This window comes from Poecile atricapillus, chromosome 29 (assembly GCF_030490865.1).
Source record: "Poecile atricapillus isolate bPoeAtr1 chromosome 29, bPoeAtr1.hap1, whole genome shotgun sequence".
Lineage (NCBI taxonomy): Eukaryota > Metazoa > Chordata > Aves > Passeriformes > Paridae > Poecile > Poecile atricapillus.
Window position 1 is genome coordinate 4,226,274 of NC_081277.1, and position 18,712 is coordinate 4,244,985.

The window sequence follows — 18,712 nt, forward strand, 5'->3', positions numbered from 1 at the left end:
TTTCCTTTCTCTCTCTCTCTGGGGGGGCTCTGGGGGGAATTTTGGGCTCCCCCCGGTGCTGAGCTCATGGAAAAAGCTCCAGCGGGGCTAAAAATGGGCAAAGCGGAGCCGTTCCCAGGCGGGGGGGCCGGGCCCGGCTCCCCCCGAGCCCTCCCCGGATGCCGGGGGGCAGCGAGGGGGGGTCCCCGGGGAGGCTCTGATGGGAAAAGGGCAGGAAATGGGAGCGGGGGGGTGGGAATGGGGACAGGGGGGTGGGAAATGGGATTGGGGGGTGGGAAATGGGATCGGGGGGCTTGGGAATGGGATCGGGGGGGATGGGAATGGGAAATGGGATGTGGGAAATGGGATTGGGGGGTGGGAATGGGATCAGGATGTGGGAAATGGGATCGGGGGGCTGGGAATGGGAATGGGGGATGGGAAATGGGAGCGGGGGGCTTGGGAATGGGATCGGGGGGGATGGGAATGGGAAATGGGGGGATGGGAAATGGGATGGGGGGGCTGGGAATGGGGAGAGGGGGGCTGGGAATGGGATTGGGGGGGAGGGAAATGGGATCAGGGTGTGGGAAATGGGATCGGGGGGGCTGGGAATGGGATCGGGGGGGCTGGGAATGGGATCGGGGGGGATGGGAATGGGAAATGGGATCGGGGGGGTGGGAAATGGGATCAGGGTGGGGGAAATGGGATCGGGGGGGGGCTGGGAATGGGGTCGGGGCGGGGGGAAGCGCTGGGAATCCCATCACGGGGAGGGGGAGCCCAGGGACACCCCGATATCGGGGACCCCCCATTGCCCTGGGACCCCCCCCATTGCCCTGGGACCCCAAAACTGGGGGTGGGGACCCCAAAACTGGGGTGGGGGAGGGGACCCCAAAGGGGGCTCTGAGCGGCCGAGGGCGCCCCCTGGCGCTGGGGGTGATGTTGACAGTGCGCATGCGCCGGATCGAGGGGTCCTTCGGCTCCCTTCGGTATTTTCCGGCCCCTTGCATCATCATCGGCTCTTTCCGTTCTCACTCGGCCCTTTCCGACCAATTCAGCCCTTTTCGGCTCCCCTCGGTCCTTTCCGCCTCCCCTCGGCCCTTTCCGCCGCCCCTCGGTCCTTTCCGCCTCCCCTCGGCCCTTTCCGCCGCCCCTCGGCCCTTTCCGCCGCCCCTCGGCCCCGTTCGCCGCCGTTCCCCCGCCGCCATGGCCGGTGGTCGCCGCTCGCCGCCCGCTCGGTGCTGCCCGGGGCGGGTGGCCGTGCCCAGCGTGCACCAGAGCCTGCCCGAGATGGACTTCGAGCGGGGTCCGGGGGGCTCCGGGGCTGGGGGGCAGCAGGGCCGGGTTACCGGTACCGGCGGAGCTCAGGGGGGCTCTGGGCTGGGGTGCCCGGTACCGGAGGGGACTCGGGGCGGGCCCGGGGCTCCGTCCCGGTCTGAGCCGGCCCCGCTATTCGCAGGGATCTGGGCGGCGGCGCGGGACGGGGACGAGGCGCGGGTGCTGCAGCTGCTGGAGCGGCGCGGGGACCCCGCGGAGCCCGACCTGGCGGGGTACACGGCTCTGGTACGGGGATACCGGGGGTACCGGGGATACCGGGGGTACCGGGGGTCTTTGGGGTCCTGACCTGGCGGGGTACACGGCCCTGGTACGGGGTACCGGGGATACCGGGGGTACCGGGGATCCTGACCTGGCGGGGTACACGGCCCTGGTACGGGGTACCGGGGATACCGGGGATACCGGGGATCCTGACCTGGCGGGGTACACGGCCCTGGTACGGGGTACCGGGGATACCGGGGGTACCGGGGATCCTGACCTGGCGGGGTACACGGCCCTGGTACGGGGATACCGGGGATACCGGGGATACCGGGGGTACCGGGGATACCGGGGATACCGGGGATACCGGGGGTACCGGGGGTACCGGGGGTCTTTGGGGTCCTGACCTGGCGGGGTACACGGCCCTGGTACGGGGATACCGGGGATACCGGGGGTCCTGACCTGGCGGGGTACACGGCCCTGGTACGGGGGTGTTGGGGGTCCCGGGGTTCCCAGCCTGGCCTGGGGTTCCCCGGCTGTCCCGGGGGTCCCGGGGTGTCCCCGGCTGCTGTCCCGGGGTTCCCGGGGGTCCCAGGGTTCCCCGGCTGTCCCGGGGGTCCCGGGGTGTCCCCGGCTGCTGTCCCGGGGTTCCCGGGGTTCCCCGGCTGCTGTCCCGGGGTTCCCGGGGGTCCCAGGGTTCCCCGGCTGTCCCGGGGGTCCCGGGGTGTCCCCGGCTGCTGTCTCGGCTGTCCCGGGGTTCCCCGGCTGCTGTCCCGGGTGTCCCGGGGGTCCCGGGGTTCCCCGGCTGTCCCGGGGTGTCCCCGGCTGTCCCCGGGGTCCCGGGGTTCCCAGCCTGGCCCGGGGTTCCCAGCCTGTCCCGGGTGTCCCGGGGTGTCCCCGGAGTTCCCGGAGTGTCCCCGGTTGCTGTCACGACTGTCCCGGGTGTCCCTCAGCACTACGCCAGCCGGAACGGGCACCTGGCTGTTTGCCGGCTGCTGCTGGAGCGGGGGGCTCCGTGCGACGCCCGCACCCCCGGCGGGGCCACCCCGCTGCACCGCGCCTGCTACTGCGGCCACCGCGCCGTCACCGAGCTGCTGCTGGAGCACGGCGCCGACCCCGCGGCCGCCGACCAGGACGGCAGAACCGGCCTGCACAAGGTGGGAGCACCGGGGGGCACCGGGGGAGGGGCTCGGGAGGGGTCCCCGTGTGGCCCGGGGGTGACACCGCTGTCACCAGGCCTCACTCACCCGGGGGGTTCGGGGGGTGTCCCCGTGTGGCTCGGGGATTGTCCCCGTGTGGCCCGGGGGTGACATCGCTGTCGCCAGGCCTCACTCACCCGGGGGGTGTCCCCGTGTGGCTCGGGGGGTGTCCCCGTGTGTTCCCGTGTGGCTCGGGGTTTGTCCCCGTGTGGCCCGGGGGTGACACCGCTGTGGCCAGGCCTCACTCACCCGGGGGGTGTCCCCGTGTGTCCCCGTGTGGCCCGGGGGTGACACCGCTGTCGCCAGGCGGCGGAGCAGGGGCACCGCGAGCTCTGCGCGCTCCTCCTGCGGCAGCGGCCGGCGCTCGCCGCTCTCCGCGATGCGCGGGGCCGGAGCCCGCGGGACGGGGCGCACCCGGCCGTGAGGGACCTGCTGGACGCCTGAGGGGACGCGGCCACGCCCACTCCGCCGCGCTCTGAGCCAATCGCCGCCCGCCTCTCCTCTTCGCCACGCCCACCTCTGCGCCGCAGCCAATCGCGTGCAGCACCGCCTCAGGGAAGGCAGCCAATCAGCGCCCGCGGGGGGCGGAGCCTCGAGGTATAAACCACGGGGGGAGGAGCCAGGATTTAAAGGCGCCGCGTCCTTTAAATGAGCCCCGGTAACCGGAGCCCCTCCCCGGGTAACCGGAGCCCTCCCCCGGTAACCGGAGCCCCTCCCGCGGTAACGGAGCCCCTCCCCTGGCAACGGAGCCCCGCCCCCGGTAACCGGAGCCCTCTCCCAATAACGGAGCCCCTCCCCCGGTAACCAGAGCCCCGCCCCCCGCGCAGCACCGACACCCAGCACAGATATAGAATTTTTATTAACCCATCTGGCAAAAAAGCCCCCTGAAAAAAACCCCATGAAATAAAAATTCCACGGTCGGTTTCACAACCGAGGGGGGGGAGGGGTGGGGGAAGGGCAGAACCGGGAGGGGGAGGCCCGGCCCCCCCCGCCCCTCCCCCCTCGGCCCGAGCTCCCCAAAAAAATACAAATCAAACCTGAACAATAAATAGGAATTCCCGTGGGGGGGGAAGGAAAAGGAAGGGGTTTTGCATAGAGGAAGATTTAATAAAAAAAGTTTTTTTTTTTCTTGCTTTTTTTTTTGTTTTTTTTTTTGTTTGTTTTTTCCTGGCTTATTATTAATTATTAATTATTATTATTATTATTAATTAATTATTATTATTATTTCTAAAATCTCCCCGCGGAAGGACCTAGGAACTGATCGTCGAGATGTGATTAAGAAAAATAATTCAACCTTCTCCCAATAACTTACAGGAGTTCACCCCGGGGGGAACTTTTTGTGCTTATTTTTGTTTTTTTGGGGGGGGGTCAGGGTCTCTCTCCCCCTCCCCCCAGCCCGGGGGGGGTCCCGGGGGGGTTTTGGGGGGACCCTCAGCCCCCTCCTGCCTGTACAACTTTGGTCGCTAGCGCTGTCACCCCAAAACCCGGACCCCAAAACCGACCCTGAGACGCCCCCGGGATTTGGGGGAGGGGAGAGGGGGAGGAAGGCACCGGACCCTCCCCTCCCCCCCACCCCCCCTCCAAGGGGACCCCGGAACTCTGGGACCCCCCCTGGGGGTCCCCAACTCTGTCCCCGCGTCCCCCGGAGCCCCCGGGCCAGCGGGGAAAGGGGGGTGGGCACGGGGAAGGGACCGGGATTTATCCGGGGGGTCCCAAAAACTCCGGAGAGGGGCCGGGATTTATCCCAGGGATCCCAAAATCACCGGAGAGGGGCTGGGATTTATCCCAGGGATCCCAAAATCACCGGAGAGGGGCTGGGATTTATCCCAGGGATCCCAAAAACTCCGGAGAGGGGCTGGGATTTATCCCAGGGATCCCAAAATCACCGGAGAGGGGCTGGGATTTATCCCAGAGGATCCCAAAGTGGTGTAGGAGATCCCAAAGGATCCCAAAGGGATGGAATTCCCATGCCAGGATGGTGAAGGAGCCCTGAGGGGCTGGGATTTCCATCCCAGGGATCCCAAAGGAATGGGATCCCCATCCTGGATCTCCAGCAGGATTGGGATCCCCATCCCGGATCTCTGGCAGGGTTGGGATCTCCATCCCAGATTCCCAGCAGAGTTGGGATCTCCATCCTGGATCTCCAGCAGGATTGGGATCCCCATCCCGGGATCATGGCAGGGTTGGGATCTCCATTCCCAGCAGGGTTGGGATCTCCATCGTGGATCTCCAGCAGGGTTGGGATCTCCTTCCCAGATTTCCTGGCAGGGTTGGGATCTCCATCCCAGGATCATGGCAGGGTTGGGATCTCCATCGTGGATCTCCAGCAGGGTTGGGATCTCCATCCTGGATCTCTGGCAGGGCTGGGATCTCCATCCTGGGATCATGGCAGGGTTGGGATCTCCATCCCAGCAGGGTTGGGATCTCCATTCCCAGGATCATGGCAGGGTTGGGATCTCCATCCTGGATCTCTGGCAGGGTTGGGATCCCCATCCCAGATTCCCAGCAGGGTTGGGATCTCCATCCTGGATCTCCAGCAGGGTTGGGATCTCCATCCTGGATCTCTGGCAGGGCTGGGATCTCCATCCTGGGATCATGGCAGGGTTGGGATCTCCATTCCCAGCAGGGTTGGGATCTCCATTCCCAGATTCCCAGCAGGGTTGGGATCCCCATCCCAGGATCATGGCAGGGTTGGGATCGCCATCCTGGATCTCTGGCAGGATTGGGATCCCCATTGTGGATCTCCAGCAGGGTTGGGATCTCCATCCCAGCAGGATTGGGATCTCCATCCTGGATCTCTGGCAGGGTTGGGATCTCCATCCCAGATTCCCAGCAGGGTTGGGATCTCCATCCTGGATCTCTGGCAGGGTTGGGATCCCCATCCCGGGGGTCCCCAGGGCGGCAGCCCCGCACCCGAAGCTCCCTGAGCCGTCGGCGCCGCGCCGGCGGAGATGGCGCCGCTCCCGTCCACGCCGGGAGCCACGCGGCCGGGAACGGCGGCGATTCCCGGCTCCGGCCGCTCCCTCCCGGCTCTCCGGGCTCAGATGGAATTCTCCAGGCCGCTGTGGTTGCTCCGGCGGCTCAGGCAGTTCCTCTCGTTGAGCAAACTCGTGGTTTCGTCCGCCGGCGCCGGCGGCTCCGGCCGCTCCGGGATCCCCGGCTCCGCTTTGGGCGCGGCGCTGTCGGGGGACTGGGGACAGCTGTCCATGCGCGAGGCCAGCAGCCCGTTCTGGTACTCCTGCCGCGTGATCTGCCCCGGGAACAGCGCGGGATGCGGCGGGACAGCACAAACGGGACGGAATTCCCAGCCCAGGATGGTGGGGAGAACCCAAAATGCTGGAATTCCCATCCCAGGTTGGACAGGAGAACCCAAAGGAATGGAATTCCCATCCCAGAATGGTGGGGAGATCCCAAACGGGGTGGGGTTCCCACCCCAAAATGGTGGGAAAAACCCAAAATGTCAGAATTCCCAGCCCAGGATGGACAAGACACCCCAAAGTGTCGGAATTCCCACCCCAAAATGGTGGGGAGATCCTAAATGGGGTGGGGTTCCCACCCCAGGTTGGATAGGAGACCCCAAAGGGTCAGAATTCTCATCCCAAAATTGTGTGGAGACCCCAAAATGTTGGAATTCCCATCCCAGGTTGGACAGGACACCCCAAAATGTCGGAATTCCCATTCCATGATGGATGGGACACCCCAAAATGTCAGAATTCCCATTCCAGATTGGATAGGACACCCCAAAATGCCAGAATTCCCACCCCAGGACGGACAGGACACCCCAAAATGCTGGAATTCCCATTCCAGATTGGATAGGACACCCCAAAGTGTTGGAATTCCTATTCCAGATTGGACAGGACACCCCAAAACGCCGGAATTCCCATTCCATGATGGACGGGACACCCCAAAACACCGGAATTCCCATTCCATGATGGATGGGACACCCCAAAACACTGGAATTCCCACCCCAGGACTCTCCAACACCCCTCAACTCCCCCAACCTCCACCCCAATCCCCCCAAACCACCCCGTGACCCCCAAACCATTCGGAAAATCCCATCCCAGGTTGGTACAGGACACCCCAAAGTGTCGTAACCCCAAAATTGTGTGGAGACCCCAAAATGTCAGAATTCCCACCCCAGAATGGATAGGACACCCCAAAACACCAGAATTCCCATTCCATGATGGATGGGACACCCCAAAATGTTGGAATTCCCATTCCAGATTGGACAGGACACCCCAAAATGTCGGAATTCCCACCCCAGGATGGATGGGACACCCCAAAATGCTGGAATTCCCATTCCAGGATGGACGGGACACCCCAAAACACCAGAATTCCCATTCCAGATTGGACAGGACACCCCAAAATGTTGGAATTCCCATTCCAGGATGAACAGGACACCCCAAAACACCAGAATTCCCATTCCATGATGGACAGGACACCCCAAAACACCGGAATTCCCACCCCAGGACTCTCCAACACCCCTCAACTCCCCCAATCCCCACCCCAATCCCCCCAAACCACCGGGAAAATCCCACCCCATTGGATTTTCCATCCCCAATTCCCGCCGGGAACGCTGACCTTGACGAACTGGAGGTCGCTGAGGGCGCGGACGCTGAAATCGGCCACGTAGGGCGCGGCGCCGGCGCCGCTGAGCGCGTTGGTGCTGCCGCTGACCGGCGACGAGCCCGAATCCGAGCGCTCGTGGTAGCTCAGCGACGCCGAGCGGTTCAGGCCGCTGGTGTGGGACGGGGAACGGAGCTCTGCGGGGTTTTTTGGGGAATTTTTGGGGTTGGTTTCTCTTTTTGGGAAGATTTTTGGGGTTGGTTTCTCTTTTTGGGAATTTTTGGGATTGTTTCTCCTTTTGGGAAGGTTTGGGGTTGGTTCTTTTGGGAATTTTTGGGGTTGGTTTCTCTTTTTGGGAAGGTTTGGGGTTGGTTCTCTTGGGAATGTTTTTGGGAATGGTTCTGCTTTTGGGAATGGTTGGGGTTGTTTCTCCTTTTGGGAATGTTTGGGTTTGGTTCTTTTGGGAAGGTTTGGGGTTGGTTCTGCTTTTGGGAATTTTTGGGGTTGTTTCTCCTTTTGGGAATGTTTGAGGTTGGTTCTTTTGGGAATTTTTGGGGTTGTTTCTCCTTTTGGGAAGGTTTTTGGGATTGTTTCTCCTTTTGGGAGTGTTTGGGGTTGTTTCTTTTGGGAAGGTTTGGGGTTGGTTCTTTTGGGAAGGTTTGGGGTTGGTTCTCTTTTTCGGAAGGTTTGGGGTTGGTTCTTTTGGGAAGGTTTTTGGGGTTGTTTCTCTTTTTGGGAAGGTTTTTGGGGTTGTTTCTCTTTTTGGGAAGGTTTTTGGGGTTGTTTCTCCTTTTGGGAAGGTTTGGGGTTGTTCTTCTCGGAGATTTCCCGAATTCCGGCATCTCCAACTCGGGAGAGACTGATCCCACTGAGTTGTGGGAGTTTGGGGGATGATGGAGGGAAGGGGTGGTTGGGGATTCTCTCGGGGTTTTGGGATTATCTTGGAGTTTTGGGATTCCCTTGGGTTTCTGGGATTCTCTTGGGTTTATGGGATTCCCTCGGGTTTCTGGAATTCCCTCACGACTCTGGGATTCCCTCGTGTTTCTGTAATTCCCTCTGGATTCTGGGATTCCCTCAGGACTCTGGGATTCCCTCGGATTCTGGGATTCCCTCAGGTTTCTGGGATCCCCTGGCTGTCCCCGGATCACCGATGTGATTCCGACCCCCGGACCCTCCCATGTTTATGGAATTCCCTCAGGACTCTGGGATTCCCTCAATTCCCTCAGGACTCTGGGATCCCCTGGCTGTCCCGGGAACACCGATGGGATTCCGACCCCCGGACCCTCCTGTGTTTATGGGATTCCCTCTGGATTCTGGGATTCCCTTGGATTCTGGATTTCTCTTGGTTTCTGGAATTCCCTCGGTTTCTGGAATTCCCTCGGGTTTCTGGAATTCCCTCAGGACTCTGGAATTCCCTCAGGACTCTGGGATTCCCTCAGGACTCTGGGATTCCCTCGTTTTTCTGGAATTCCCTCAGGACTCTGGGATTCTCTCAAGATTCTGGGATTCCCTTGGGTTTCTGGAATTCCCTCGTGTTTCTGGAATTCCCTCTGGATTCTGGGATTCCCTCAGGACTCTGGGATTCCCTTTTCTGGGATTCCCTCAGGACTCTGGAATTCCCTCGTGTTTCTGTAATTCCCTCTGGATTCTGGGATTCCCTCAGGACTCTGGGATTCCCTCGGATTCTGGGATTCCCTCAGGTTTCTGGGATTCCCTCTGGATTCTGGGATTCCCTCAGGACACTGGAATTCCCTTTTCTGGGATTCCCTCAGGTTTCTGGGATCCCCTGGCTGAGCCCCGGACCCTCCCTCTCCCGGTGTCAGCAGCTCCCGTGGGGGTCCCGGGGGCGCTCACCAGATCCCGGCGGGGGGCTCAGAGCCATCACCCCGTAGTAGGAGAACGCTCCCGCCTCAAACTTCATGCACTCCTTGCCAGCCTCCACCTCCACCTTGCCCTGCCGGGAGAACCGAGATGGAGCCCGATGGGATCAGATCTCCGGCCCCAGATCCCGTGGGGATCAGATCCCCGGCCCCAGATCCTGTGGGGATCAGATCCCCAGCCACAGATCCCTCAGGGATCAGATCCCCGGCCCCAGATCCCGTGGGGATGAGATCCCCGGCCACAGATCCCGTGGGGATGAGATCCCCGGCCCCAGATCCCGTGGGGATCAGATCCCGGTGGGATCCCCAGCCCCAGATCCCACAAGGATGAGATCCCCAGCCCCAGATCCCTCAGGGATGTGATCCCATCAGGATCCCCAGCCCCAGATCCCTCAGGGATGTGATCCCATCAGGATCCCCAGCCCCAGATCCCTCAGGGATGTGATCCCAGCAGGATCCCCAGCCCCAGATCCCTCAGGGATGTGATCCCATCAGGATCCCCAGCCCCAGATCCCTCAGGGATGTGATCCCATCAGGATCCCCAGCTCCAGATCCCTCAGGGATGTGATCCCAGTGGGATCCCCAGCCCCAGATCCCTCAGGGATGCAATCCCAGCAGGATCCCCAGCCCCAGATCCCTCAGGGATCAGATCCCATCAGGATCCCCAGCTCATCCCCAGCCCCAGATCCCTCAGGGATGCGATCCCAGCAGGATCCCCAGATCCCTCAGGGATGTGATCCCAGTGGGATCCCCAGCCCCAGATCCCTCAGGGATGTGATCCCAGTGGGATCCCCAGCCCCAGATCCCTCAGGGATGTGATCCTGGTGGATCCCCACCCCCAGATCCCTCAGGGATCCCTGGCACCTGCAGGATGAGGATGAAGTAGTCGGCCGGTTTGTTCTTGCAGTACAGGAAGTGCCGCGGCGATTTCTTGTTCTCCTCGTCGAACTTCAGCTCCTGGATGACGTCGGAATATTTCAGGAGCCGCAGCAGGATCTTCTCCGAGATGAAGTTGGGGGTGAAGAGCGTCACCTCTGGAGAGGGGGAAAGGGTCAGGGGTGGGGCTGACCCCTCCAGGAGAAGGTGAATTCCTGTCCTGGGATGGTGTGGGAGACCCCTGGGACCAGAATTCCCATCCTGGGATGGTCTGGGAGAACCTTGGGACCAGAATTCCCATCCTGGAATGTTCTAGGAGACCCCTGGGGATAGAATTCCCATCTTGGGATGGTCTGGGAGATCCCTGGGACCAGAATTCCCATCCTGGGATGGTCTAGGAGACCTTTGGGGATGGAATTCCCATCCTGGAATGTTCTAGGAGACCCCTGGGGATGGAATTCCCACCCTGGGATGATGTAGGAGACCCTTGGGACCAGAATTCCCATCCTGGGATGGTGTGGGAGACCCCTGGGACCAGAATTCCCATCCTGGGATGGTCTAGGAGATCCTTGGGGATGGAATTCCCATCCTGGAATGTTCTAGGAGACCCTTGGGACCAGAATTCCCATCCTGGGATGGTCTAGGAGATCTTTGGGACCAGAATTCCCATCCTGGGATGGTCTGGGAGACCTTTGGGGATGGAATTCCCATCCTGGAATGGTGTGGGAGACCCTTGGGACCAGAATTCCCATCCTGGAGGACTCCAACCTTCCAGGATGTCCATCCCAGAGCTCCCAAATAATCCATGGAGACCCCTGGGACCTGTCACCCACCCCCAACCTTGTCCCCTCCCATTCTGGGTGGTGGAGAACCCAACAAAAAACCGGGACAAGAACCAAAACTCCCACTTGGATCACCCAGAGGAGCAACCAGAACCCTCTGAGATCCTCCAGCTCCTCCAGGTGACCACACTGACCGGTGGACAGGACATGGTGGGCGGCCAGCAGGAGCTGAGGTGACACCTTGACCTTGTCCCCTCCCATTTTGGGTGCTGGAGAACCCAACAAAAAACCAGGAGAACCACCAAAACTCCCACTTGGATCACCCAGAGGAGCCACCAGAACCCTCTGAGATCCTCCAGGTGACCGCACTGACCGGTGGACAGGAAGCGGTGGGCGGCCAGCAGGAGCTGAGGTGACACCTTGACCTTCAGCTCGTTGTCGGGGTCCTTGAAGGCCGAGAAGTCGCGCCGGTTCTTCTGGTTGCACACCCTCTTCCTGCTGCGGTTGTCGACTGCGAGGAACCGCGGGGTCACCACCGGCAGGACCACCCAGAGAACCCCAAAACGAGGTTTTTTGGGATGGGGGGACACCAGGACCTACTGTAGGTGTCGGATTCATCCAGGATCTCGGATTTGATGATCTCCTCGATGACGTCCTCCAGGGTCACCAGCCCCAGAACCTCGTAGAAGGGGTCGCCCTCGCCCTCGTTGTTCACCTTCTGCACGATGGCCAGGTGGGACTTCCCTGTGGGGAGGGTGGGACGGGTGGGACACGGCCAGCACGACTTGGGGGTGTCACCGGGGGGTCACCAGGGGGTCACCGGGGGGTCACCGGGGGGTCACCAGGGGGTCACCAGAGTGTCCCCAGGGTGTCCCAGCCATGGGATGTCCCCAACCACAGAATGTCCCCAACCATGGGATTGTCCCCAGGATGTCCCCAGGGTGTCCCAGCCCTGGGATGTCACCAGGGGGTCACCGGGGGGTCACCAGGGGGTCCCAGCCCTGGGATGTCCCCAGGATGTCCCCAGGATGTCCCCAGGGTGTCCCCAGGGTGTCCCAGCCTTGGGATGTCCCAGTCATGGGATTGTCCCCAACCACAGAATGTCCCCAACCATGGGATTGTCCCCAGGGTGTCCCCATGATGTCCCCAGGGTGTCCCCATGATGTCCCCAGGATGTCCCCAGGGTGTCCCCAGGGTGTCCCCAGGGTGTCCCCAGCCCTGGGCTGTCCCCAGGGTGTCCCCAGGGTGTCCCCAGCCCTGGGCTGTCCCCAGGGTGTCCCCAGGGTGTCCCCAGGATGTCCCCAGGGTGTCCCCAGGGTGTCCCCAGGATGTCCCCAGGGTGTCCCCAGGATGTCCCCAGGGTGTCCCCAGGGTGTCCCCAGGGTGTCCCCAGGGTGTCCCCAGCCCTGGGCTGTCCCCAGGGTGTCCCCAGGGTGTCCCCAGGATGTCCCCAGGGTGTCCCCAGGGTGTCCCCAGGATGTCCCCAGGGTGTCCCCAGGATGTCCCCAGGGTGTCCCCAGGGTGTCCCCAGGATGTCCCCAGGGTGTCCCAGCCATGGGCTGTCCCCAGGATGTCCCCAGGGTGTCCCCAGCCCTGGGCTGTCCCCATGATGTCCCCAGGGTGTCCCCAGCCCTGGGCTGTCCCCATGATGTCCCCAGGGTGTCCCCAGCCCTGGGCTGTCCCACCCCACCCCACCCCATCCCTGGAGCAATAAACTCATCACAACCCCACCCATCCCCTGGGCAGGGCTCACTCCCAGCTTAATGACACTAATTAACCTCAGCTTAATGACACTAATTAACCTCAGCTTAATGACACTAACTAACCTCGTTAGTGGCACTAATTAACCTCGTTAACGGCACTAATTAACCTCGTTAATGGCACTAATTAACCTCGTTAACGGCACTAATTAACCCAGTCAGAGCTGAAGGCACCTCGGGGTGTGGGACGGGCCCGGCATTCCCGGGATGTCCCCACGGATCCCTGTCCCCCTTCCCGGGCTGACCCCATCACCCAGGGAATGTTCTGGAACACCTGGAGCCCCCAGAATGTCCCAGGGGAGGTTCCTGGAGGGCAGGAGAACCTTCTGGAACACCTGGAGCCCCCAAAACGTCCCAGGGGAGGTTCCTGGAGGGCAGGAGAACCTTCTGGAACACCTGGAGCCCCCAAAACGTCCCAGGGGAGGTTCCTGGAGGGCAGGAGAACCTTCTGGAACCCTCAAAAGGTCCCAGGGGAGGCTCCTGGAGGGCAGGAGAACCTTCTGGATCCTCATCCTCATCCCCCTCATCTTCATCCCCCTCCTCCTCCTCCTCCTCCCCCCAGGGTTGGATGGAATGTTCTGGCACAGCCCAGGTGAGTCAGGAGCCGCTCCCGGCGGGATCGGCACCACCGGGAGCGGCCCCGGCGCAGCAAAACCCAACCCCGGCGGCACAAAGGGCACCAGAGATGGGATCAGCCTCCTCCTCTTCATCCTCTTCATCCCAAAAAACCTGGAATGAGCCAACCCCGACCCCGGCGGCACAAAGGGCACCAGAGACCGGGATCAGCCTCTTCCTCTTCATCATCTTCATCCCATAAAACCCCAGAATGGTCAAACTCCGACACCGGCGGCACAAAGGGCACCCGGGATTGGGATCAGCCTCCTCCTCTTCATCATCTTCATCCCAAAAAAACCTGGAATGAGCCAACCCCGACCCCGGCGGCACAAAGGGCACCCGGGATTGGGATCAGCCTCCTCCTCTTCATCATCTTCATCCCAAAAACCCCAGAATGGTCAAACTCCGACCCCGGCGGCACAAAGCGCACCAGAGACCGGGATTGGGATCAGGGAATCCCAAAAAAACCTGGAATGAGCCAACCCCGACACAAAGGGCACCCAGAGACCGGGATCAGCCTCTTCCTCTTCATCCTCTTCATCCCAAAAAACCTCGGAATGGTCAAACTCCGACACCGGTGGCACAAAGAGCACCAGAGACCGGGATTGGGATCAACTGATCCCAAAAAAACCTGGAATGAGGAGGAGGAACCGCACAGGGAGATCCCCCAGGGGTTTTTATGGAATGTGGGGATGGCTGGGAGGGATCTTGGTGGCTCCAGCCCGGCCTTGGACACTTCCAGGGATGGAAAAGCCAAAGATTCTCTGGGAATTCCTTCCCAAAAATCCCATTGGAATCTCCATTTTTCCATTTAAAGCCACACAGATCCTCTGGGAATTCCATCCCAAAAATCCCATTGGAATCTCCATTTTTCCATTTAAAGCCATTCAGATCCTCTGGGAATTCCATCCCAAAAAATCCCACAGGGATGGAGCAGCCACAGATCCTCTGGGAATTCCATCCCAGACTCCCAAGCCAGGAATTCCATCCCAAAAAATCCCATTGAAATCCCCATTTTTCCCTTTAAAGCCACACAGATCCTCTGGGAATTCCATCCCAAAAATCCCATTGAAATTCCCATTTTTTCCATTTGAATCCACAGCTCCTCTGGGAATTCCATCCCAAAAATCCCATTGGAATCCCCATTTTTCCAACTGAAGCCATTCAGATCCTCTGGGAATTCCATCCCAAAAATCCCATTGGAATCTCCATTTTTCCCTTTGAATCCACAGCTCCTCTGGGAATTCCATCCCAAAAAATCCCATTGAAATCCCCATTTTTCCCTTTGAATCCACAGCTCCTCTGGGAATTCCATCCCAAAAAATCCCACAGGGATGGAGCAGCCACAGATCCTCTGGGAATTCCATCCCAGACTCCCAAGCCAGGAATTCCATCCCAAAAAATCCCATTGGAATCTCCATTTTTCCATTTAAAGCCATACAGATCCTCTGGGAATTCCATCCCAAAAAATCCCCTGAACCAGGAATTCCATCCCAAAAATTCCCTCTGAAATCCCCATTTTTTCCCTTTGAATCCACAGATCCTCTGGGAATTCCATCCAAAAAATCCCCTGAGCCAGGAATTCCATCCCAAAAAATCCCATTGAAATCTCCATTTTTCCATTTAAAGCCATACAGCTCCTCTGGGAATTCCATCCCAAAATTCCCATTGAAATCTCCATTTTTCCATTTAAAGCCATTCAGATCCTCTGGGAATTCCATCCCAAAAAATCCCATTGAAATCCCCATTTTTTCCCCTTGAATACACACAGATCCTCTGGGAATTCCATCCCAAAATTCCCACTGAAATCCCCATTTTTTCCCTTTTGAATCCATTCCCTGTCCCCATTCCCTCCCCTGGAACATTCCCTTTTCCATCCTGGCCATTCCCAGAGGGAAATTCCCCACTCCAAGCCTGGAGCCGAAAAGGAAAAGTGAGATTTGGGAATTGTCACCCCAAGGGCAACACCTCACTCCAACCCCACAATTAACACATCCATTCATTATATTAATTATTCCCTCTGGAATGGGGTTTGGGAATCCCTGGATTTTCCCTGGGATGTCCTGGGAGCTGCTCTGGAGATTCCCAGGGAGGGAAAACCTTGGGAAAAGAGCCTGGGAAGGGCAAATCCCACCTTGGAGATTCCAACATCCCATTCCAAGCTCCAGATTTTTGGGAAAAGAGCCTGGGAAGGGAAATCCCACCCTGGAGATTCTCACATCCCATTCCAAGCTCCAGATTTTTGGGAAAAGAGCCTGGGAAAGGGAAATCCCACCCTGGAGATTCCCATATCCCATTCCAAGCTCCAGATTTTTGGGATGGAATGGGATTGGAATCTCCCAAACCCTCAGCGAGTTTCTGCTGCAGGAAGGGGTTTGGGAATCCCTGGATTTTCCCTGGAATGTCCCAGGAGCTGCTCTGGAGATTTCCAGGGAGGAAAAACCTTGGGAAAAGAGCCTGGGAAGGGAAAATCCCACCTTGGACGTTCCCACATCCCATTCCAAGCTCCAGATTTTTGGGAAAAGAGCCTGGGAAGGGCAAATCCCACCTTGGAGATTCCCACATCCCATTCCAAGCTCCAGATTTTTGGGAAAAGAGCCTGGGAAGGGCAAATCCCACCTCAGGGTTTTCCACATCCCATTCCAAGCTCCAGATTTTTGGGAAAAGAGCCTGGGAAAGGTAAATCCCACCCTGGAGATTCCCACATCCCATTCCAAGCTCCAGATTTTTGGGAAAAGGTCCTGGGAAAGGTAAATCCCACCCTGGAGATTCCCACATCCTGTTCCATCCTCTCTTGTCGGGATCCCAGCAGCCCTGGAAGTTCCTGGAACTTCCCTGGAAGTTCCCAGCTCCAGGAAAAATCCCGGAGGAAGGAGCCAAACCCAAAACCAAGGGGAGCCCAGAGATTTTCCAGCAGCCTCAGGAGCAAGGAAACATTCCCAACACGGGAAAACTCCCAGGAAATCTGGGATTAAAGCTCAGTGACCTCCCCTTTGCCTGTCTCTCATTCCCTGGGGATCGTGGGATCCCCTGGAATCAGCTCTGGAGAGCAAAACCCACTGGGAATTTCACTTCCAGCTGGAATTTCTTTTCCAGCCAGAATTTCACTTCTAGCTGGAATTTCACTTCCAACCAGAATTTCTCCTCCAGCTGGAATTTCTCTTCCAGCCAGAATTTCACTTCCAACCAAATTTCACTTCCAGCTGGAATTTCGCTTCCAGCCAGAATTTCTCTTCCAACCAAATTTCACTTCTAGCTGGAATTTCGCTTCCAACCGGAATTTCCCTTCCAACCAGAATTTCGCTTCCAACCAGAATTTCTCTTCCCCTGGAATTTCTTTTCCAGCTGGAATTTCTCTTCCCCTGGAATTTCTCTTCCAGCTGGAATTTTGTTTCCAGCCAGAATTTCACTTCCAACTGGAATTTCCCTTCCAACCAGAATTTCGCTTCCAACCAAATTTCACTTCTAGCTGGAATTTCGCTTCCAACCAGAATTTCTTTTCCAGCCAGAATTTCTTTTCCAGCCAAAATTTCTCTTCCAGCTGGAATTTCACTTCCAACCAAATTTCTTTTCCAGCTGGAATTTCCCTTCCAACCAGAATTTCTCTTCCAGCCAGAACTTCTTTTCCAGCCAGAATTTCTCCTCCAGCCGGAATTTCACTTCCAGCTGGAATTTCCCTTCCAAGCCCTCCTCACTCACCCTTTTTGAACTCCTCCAGCATGGCATCCAGCTTGGTGTCGTGGAAAACCACGTGCACGGGGTGGTTGTAGAACTTGGTGATGGTTTTGAGGGGCGTGCAATCATCGGGATCCACAAAGGCCAGGTCCTTGACGTAGAGGATGTCCATGATGTTGGACCTCTCGTCCTCGTAGACCGGGATGCGCGTGTAGCCGCTCTCCATGATCTCAGACATGGTGTTGAAGTCCAGGATGGCGTCGCTGTTGATCATGAAGCAGTTCTGCAGCGGGGTCATCACGTCCTCCACCGTCTTGGTGCGCAGCTCCAGCGCTCCCTGGATCATGTTCAGCTCCTCCCTCACCAGGTCGTTGTAAGGCTCCGTCACCTTCAGCATCTCCACCAGCTTCTCCCGGTTGTAGACGGTGCCGATCTCCTGGCCCAGGATGCAATCCAGGAGTTTGCTGATGGGGAAGGACAGCGGGAACGTCACCAGCATGAAGAACTTGGTGACCACGATGGTGTTGGCGCCCACGGCCAGCCCGTGCCGGGAGCAGAGCGCCTGCGGCACGATCTCCCCGAAGATGACGATGCCGATGGTGGAGGCCACCACGGCGCCGATGCCGGAGCCGATGAGATCGTCCAGCAGGATGGTGAGGGTGGTGTTGACCAGCACGTTGCCCAACAGCAGCGAGCACAGCAGATAATTCCCTTTCCTCCGGATGGGCTCGATCCTGCGGGCGTAACGCTTCTCCTTATCCGTGCCGCAGTTCTGCACGATCCGCAGCTCCATGGGATCCAACGCCATCAACCCCAAATTGAGCCCGCTGAACATCCCCGACAGCACCAACAACGCCGCGATCAGAATCACCTGCAACCACAGCGGCAGCAGCGATTTCTTCTCCTCCAGAACCACCACGTGTCCATCCAAGCCTTGGTGCGGCAGCCAGGGCTGGCCGGGCCGGCGTTGAGAGCACAACACGTAGGTTTTGATGCGCTCGTCCTTGCGGAGGGGCTGGACCCTCACCCGGAGCAGCGCGGAGGTGTCGCGGGGCTCGGCGGGCCCGGGCCTCACCAGCAGATCCTGCGATCGCTCCTGGCACGTGGAGTTCCCGCTCGAAGCGTTGCCTCCCGCTCGCAGCTCGGCGAAAGCCACTCGTTCGGCGGCGCCGGGGCCTAAGCCCAGCCCGTAGAGGCGGAGCAAGGCCTCGCTGCCTTCCGTGAGGCGGATGGGCCCGCGGGCCGCCCCCGCCGCCGCTACCGCCGCCGCCTCGGCCGGTTTGGAGCTCTCCTCCAGGCGCAGCCCCAGCACCACGGTGTCGGGAGCGGGGATGGAGGCGCAGGGCAGCGGCAGCAGCAGCAGCAGCAGCAGCGGCGGCAGGAACGGGCCCGGGGATAACGGGGTCCCCTCACAGCCGCCGCTGCCGCCGCCGCCGCCCGCCGCCATGTTGGGCACTGGCGGGAGCGTCACGCACGGCGGAGGCGGCCCACGCGGTGACGTCACGCGCGCTGGGGCACGCCCCCCTCCCCCCCTCAGCGTAGTGACGTCACTGTGGACACGCCCTGAAAGGGGTGAGTGAGGTCACGCCCGTGGTGACGTCACACGGGGAACGCAGCAGAGGGAGGGTCTTGCCACGCCCCTGAAGGAAGAGGCCACGCCCTCTTCGGTTACGTCACGCAGAGACGCGTCCCCGCCCCCACCGGGGTGTAGTTACCGTGACCCCGTCCCCAAAAGGTGACGTCACACACAGGTCACTCGTCTGACCCTCGGTGAGACCCTTTGATGTGACGTCACACCCCTGAGCTCCGCCCCGCGGCGGGGGGAAGGGATCCTGAGGGGGGGGGAACCCTGC

The 18,712-nt window shown here is 59.7% G+C and overlaps 2 protein-coding genes and 1 long non-coding RNA gene across 3 annotated transcripts; 2 read left to right on the forward strand and 1 right to left on the reverse strand.

Moving 5' to 3' along the window:
• Positions 1 to 819: 819 nt before the first annotated feature.
• ANKRD39 (ankyrin repeat domain 39) lies at positions 820 to 3,837 on the forward strand. The gene is made up of 4 exons (XM_058859517.1): positions 820 to 1,279; positions 1,433 to 1,536; positions 2,460 to 2,663; positions 3,012 to 3,837. Exons 1-4 carry the CDS (start codon positions 913 to 915, stop codon positions 3,147 to 3,149), a joined length of 813 nt encoding a protein of 270 aa, XP_058715500.1. The 5' UTR covers positions 820 to 912; the 3' UTR covers positions 3,150 to 3,837.
• A 1,505-nt stretch (positions 3,838 to 5,342) lies between these two features.
• On the reverse strand, positions 5,343 to 18,340 carry CNNM4 (cyclin and CBS domain divalent metal cation transport mediator 4). The gene is made up of 7 exons (XM_058859489.1): positions 16,884 to 18,340; positions 11,410 to 11,553; positions 11,183 to 11,320; positions 10,016 to 10,185; positions 9,126 to 9,225; positions 7,287 to 7,468; positions 5,343 to 5,955 (listed from the first exon to the last, which is right to left on the reverse strand). Exons 1-7 carry the CDS (start codon positions 18,304 to 18,306, stop codon positions 5,746 to 5,748), a joined length of 2,367 nt encoding a protein of 788 aa, XP_058715472.1. The 5' UTR covers positions 18,307 to 18,340; the 3' UTR covers positions 5,343 to 5,745.
• LOC131589745 (uncharacterized) lies at positions 7,487 to 8,082 on the forward strand. The gene is made up of 3 exons (XR_009279835.1): positions 7,487 to 7,631; positions 7,740 to 7,876; positions 8,042 to 8,082. It is a non-coding gene; the product is annotated as an uncharacterized LOC131589745 (long non-coding RNA).
• Positions 18,341 to 18,712: the final 372 nt, after the last annotated feature.